The following is a 5,183-nucleotide window of genomic DNA, read 5'->3' on the forward strand; positions in this document are numbered from 1 at the left end:
ATTAATCATCTTAAAATGAGAAGTTTATATTTTAAAACAAGGACAGTTTCAGACAGGTTGGTATCAAAAGTTTTAAACATTCAATTTATATAATTCTTAGAATTAGTTTCAGTTTGAAAGCAATTATTTTCTTATTCTTTGCTTTTTTTATTTTGCACAGTTTTATGTAATTAAGATGTAATTTATATCAGCTGAGTAAAAAATAAGCAACGTTTTGAAACCTGAAATTCATCACAATATATTTCAAGAATGTAGAAAATTTATTCCTCAAAGTACGTACCATTACAATCAACACATTTTTGCCAACGAGTTACAAGTTTGTTTATTCCAGTAACATAAAAATCTGGAGTTCTGGAGCTGATGAACTCTTTGAATGCATTTTCACCATTGGTTTGATTTTTGAACTTCTTCTCTCGCAGGAAACCATCAAAATGCTTGGAAAAGTGGTAGTCTGTAGAAGGGCCTGGGGAATAAGCTGGATGGGGAAGAACTTCGTAGCCAAGTTCCCTCAACTTCTGGAGTGTCATTAGTGAAATGTGTGGTCAAGCATTGTCCTGAAGAATGATTGACTCTCTTCTGTTGACCAGTCTGGGATGGAGGAGTAGCAGTTTTTCGTTCATTTGGGCAATTTCATAACAATATGTTTCTGCAGTAATGGTTTTTTGGTGGGGTTTTAAGAAGTGATAGTGGGTGAGTTAAGCAGTACATCACCAGTCACCATAAGCTTTTTTTTGAAGAGCTTGGGTTTAGGGAAGGTTTTCGGTGCTTCATTTTTTCATTACAAGTTACAATAAGGTTGAGAAATGGATTGATCTGGTTATGGAGAAGAAGCAACGAGCAAATTTCATATCAGCGCATTGTCTGATTTTCATTCAAATCGTGTGGTACTCATTTATTGAGCTTTTTTTCATGTTTTGATTGCAAAAAGATATATTAAAAATTTCAAAACTCTGGTACAAAAATCCGGTACAAATTCTTCGTGATTCAAAACGTTGCTTACTTTTTACTCAACTTGATACAAATGTTCTATTTTGCAGAATGTTTATATTCCGTTGTTACAAAATGATCTCAGTCGTTGGACTCACTACCTTTTTAAATTTTTAGTTAGTAATGGTGTTGTGTATGTAACTTACAACAATCCAGATCAAGCTCAGCAGTAAGTTATCTTTTAAATATTATTATTATTATTATTATTATTATTTAGCTACATTTCTTTTACACTTTTTCACATGATTACAAACTTATGCATCACAGCATCTATTTTCCATGCTGACATAGCTCTAACTTTAGTGTTATTGTTTGTGGTGATTTCACAGTAATAAGCTGAAATATTTCATTGCTCTGTTTATTTTACGCTTAGATAAAATAAATAATCAAACATTTAAGGATTGTATCCAGCAGTATTTGAAAAACCTTAACTTGAGGGTTATCGGTTAATTGATGTTTGTGCCCTTTTAAAAAGACATCAATAATTCAAAACAGCTAAAATAGTTGCCAGAAATCAAAGCAGTTAAAGACTCAAAAACTGCTGCCTTCTGTTTGTTGATTTAGAGGAGGATTCTGACAGGGCTTCATGCTCTGATGTTAGGAGTAGATGACTGGTGGAGAGAATGTAGCAAACCATGTCCAGAGATGCTCTCAACAAAGTGAGTGAGCAACCTGTGCTGCTGCTGCTGCTTGTGTGGGGAGTGTGGTGTGTTGTATAATAGTAAGAAGGCATGGGCATAGTTTGGAGAAGTGCAAAAGTGGGGGAGAAATAAAGCAGGTATGCTCTACTGGATGTGTAATGATAAGTGTGCATGCATGGATGGTGAAGCACAGTGGAGTGGACAGAGAATGAATTAAAAGAAAAATTAACATGAAATTATGATGGAAGACTTTGAAATCATTTTAGAGAAAGTTTATATCCTACAATGAAGCTTGGTATCAAAAGGGTATTAGGTTGAACTACCATTGTTGAAAGTAACACATTTCTTGAAAAATGTAACTCAAAACAAAATAAAATCTGATTATTTGAGATCTGAGAAAGTTTTTGGAAACTAAGACTATTATTTCTCTTAATAATTTAAAAAGTTAAAATATTTCAAAGTATCAAAGTTAATCAGTGTATATTGTAAATCTAATGAGACATCTACTTAATTCTTCTGTGTATTTCCTGAAAAACATGTAATTTCATAATTTGTTTATTTGTTTTTTTTTATTTGTATTTATTAATTTGTTATGAGTTTCTTTTTCCCCCCCATTTTTAGAGTTATTTCACAATTAAATGGTTATGATTTCCAAGGCTCAATTTTAAAGGTAAGGAATTGTAAAAATTCAAAATTTGTTCTGCCTAAACATTTGTATCTGCAAATATAACTGTAAAAGATAATTGAAATTCATGATGTCTGAAGAGGTATTGCTTCTGTCCTGTAAATTATCAGATGATTTGTGAGGTGAGCTTCAAGACATCAAAACATGATGGGACAGAATGGCATCTATATTAAAGATGGCAAGAACTAAGAGGATATTTCCAAACTGGAATATTTTATGGCTGACAAATTTTAGTAATAGTGACCATAGTTTTCTAATTGTGTTAATCATACAACTGATAAATTATGGATAAAGATATGGCTCACATATTGATCTATTGAAAAGTACAGGGGCCCTTTTGCTTTTATGTTGATATGAAAAAGAAATTGGACAGTAAAATTAAAAAAAACAATTGGTGCCTAACCTACTACATTTCATTTTTTTTTTTTTTTTGATGAGTTTCCCATTTGTGGAGGAAATAATCTTCAAATTTTGATATGGTGAAGCAAGTAAAGTATGTTCTCAGATACACAACATATATTGAATCTGGACTTCAATCTATATTATGTGTCATGTGTCAGAAATTGGTTATGGCTGAGATCAAAACCTTTATGCTGAGTTTAATTGCATGAGACTTTTTGTCCAAATTAGTTCATTTTTAATTTCCTCTAATAATGTCTAAATTTAATTTTATTACAATTCACTGAAATTACTCTTGTTTCATCATCATTCGATGTCCTTTTCTCCATGCTAGCATGGGTTGGATGATTTGACAAGAACGGACAAACCAAAGGGCTCTGCCAGTTTTATGTCTGCTTTGGCTGGAATGTCCTTCCTATCACCAACCACTTAGAGTGCTCTGGGTGCATTTTTACATAGCACCAGCACTGGTGAGATAGCCAAGTACTTGCAAGATAAGACCCCCTGCCCTCAACTGAGTATAGACTGGAGAAACTATGATAGAGGGAGAGGAGCAGGTGTCTTACTGAAGAGGTGAACACATGATTTGGCCACCTGCAAAGTGAAAGGAGACAGATGCTTGCTTTAAATAATTCTCCTTTTATTTCAATATTTGCAAATAGTAAGACTTTTCTCGTGTAAGCTTTGTGTATACTGCTTAAAGTATAATATTTTTAGAGGTGATTTCTGTTTGGAATATAAAACAAATGTTGGCAATATAAAAACCTAAAATTATGGGAGAGAGCATAGAAGTCCATAGGTTCATAATAATTAATCACTAAGTTAATTGTAATAAAAATTGTTTGACTTAAATATGATCAATTATTTTTTAGGCTGATTTTGCTAGCAGCAGAGCACGAAATAACCAGTCTAATTCTAATAACGGCTCAGGGATGGTGTGTGGTCAAGATTTACCTCTTAGGTAAGAAAACTTGACCATTTAATGTTCATGGATTGGATGCAAAGTTTCTACAGCTGGATGCCCTTCCTAATGCCAACCACTCTAAGAGTAGTTTAACTTTGAAAATTTAATATGAATGTTTGCATAATAAATTAAATGTTTTGAAATTAATAATTCTTCTCATTGTTTAGAGTTCTGGTTGGTAGAGAATATGTCGGTGCTATCATTGGCAAACAAGGTCAAACTATAAAACAAATTACATCTCAGAGCAATGCTCGGTAAGTAAAATATTTTTTTGTCAATTTGTATTATTATTATTATTATTATTTCCAACAGAGAGTTTTTTCTTTCTTACTAGCAACAACTTTAGTCTTTGCTAGGTTAACTTTAAACAACTTGTGTGGCAAAGGACTATACATTAGTCAGTTAGAAACTTATTCTTCAAATTAACCACCCCACTGTTGTCTCTGTAAAGACTTTACTGCTCCAAAAAACAGATTTAAAAAAAAATTTTGTAACCCTTCATGGTATTTTGGTTGTCAGCATATATATCAATTTGTGATGTATTAGAAACAAATTTATTTTAATGGAAAGACAATTCAAAGTAGGGTCACTGTGCGATTTGTTTCATTAATTGGCTTATTTGGGATTAAATTACATGCTTAATAGAATGGTAATCTGATGATAAGCTAAGTTTATAATTTGATTTCAGTTTGCAAGTGTAGCTGTCTCTATTACTTGATCCAAATGAAAGATCCTCAGTTAAAATAAGAGTAATGCCAAGTAACCATATTTGGAAATTCTAACAAATGTCCCCGAATTCTTGCTTGATTGAATGAGGCGTTGCATCTGCTCCCTACTTTCTGACATTGTGTTCTATATTATTCCAGAATAGATGTACATCGGCCTCCTGATAATTCTGCTTCAGAGACGGTGAGTTTGGTTTTAGTTGTAAACTTTTTCAATGCACCAACAGCTTAAAGAAAAATGGTTTTGTTCAATTCACAAAAACATTACAGAATATGTATTTGAGTAGATGAGTTAGTAATTTGTCATCAGTGATATCAATATCAGTTTGTATAAAGTCTTTTTACAATGTAACTTGTTGAGGACCGAAACCTTATTTAACAAATGCAACAGCCATCAATAAATTACTGTAAATTCCAGTTATTCTTACATTTACAATTATTCTCATTTACAACCTTCACATAATAAGACAACACTTTTTATATATCCTTATCATTTAACATCCATTTTCCTTGCTGGCATGGGTTGGATGGTTTGACTGGATCTGGCAAGGCCAGAGGACTGCACCAATCTCTACTGTCTGCTTTGGCATTGGTTCCTACAGCTGAATGCTCTTCCTAAATTCCAAGCACTTTATAGAGTGAGTGCATTGGGTGCTTTTTTTTTTTTTTACATGGTACCAGCAGCAGTGACGTCACAAGACCCCCTCAACTGAGTGGAAGGGGTGTAGTATTGAAGGGGTGGCTTTGTTCCAAGTAGTGGGCAGCTAGTATATGAATAGTGG

The 5,183-nt window shown here is 33.0% G+C and overlaps 1 protein-coding gene across 1 annotated transcript in view; it reads left to right on the plus strand.

The window, feature by feature from the left end:
* The window catches only part of LOC106871208 (insulin-like growth factor 2 mRNA-binding protein 1), a 34,038-nt gene that overhangs the window by 20,093 nt on the left and 8,762 nt on the right, over positions 1–5,183 (plus strand). Inside the window, exons 3-7 of the mRNA XM_052970310.1 lie at positions 1,016–1,156; positions 2,250–2,298; positions 3,585–3,673; positions 3,844–3,930; positions 4,543–4,585. Coding sequence (XP_052826270.1) covers positions 1,016–1,156; positions 2,250–2,298; positions 3,585–3,673; positions 3,844–3,930; positions 4,543–4,585 — 409 coding nt within the window. The remainder of the gene's footprint in view (positions 1–1,015; positions 1,157–2,249; positions 2,299–3,584; positions 3,674–3,843; positions 3,931–4,542; positions 4,586–5,183) is intronic.

Source organism: Octopus bimaculoides, chromosome 9 (assembly GCF_001194135.2).
Source record: "Octopus bimaculoides isolate UCB-OBI-ISO-001 chromosome 9, ASM119413v2, whole genome shotgun sequence".
NCBI lineage: Eukaryota > Metazoa > Mollusca > Cephalopoda > Octopoda > Octopodidae > Octopus > Octopus bimaculoides.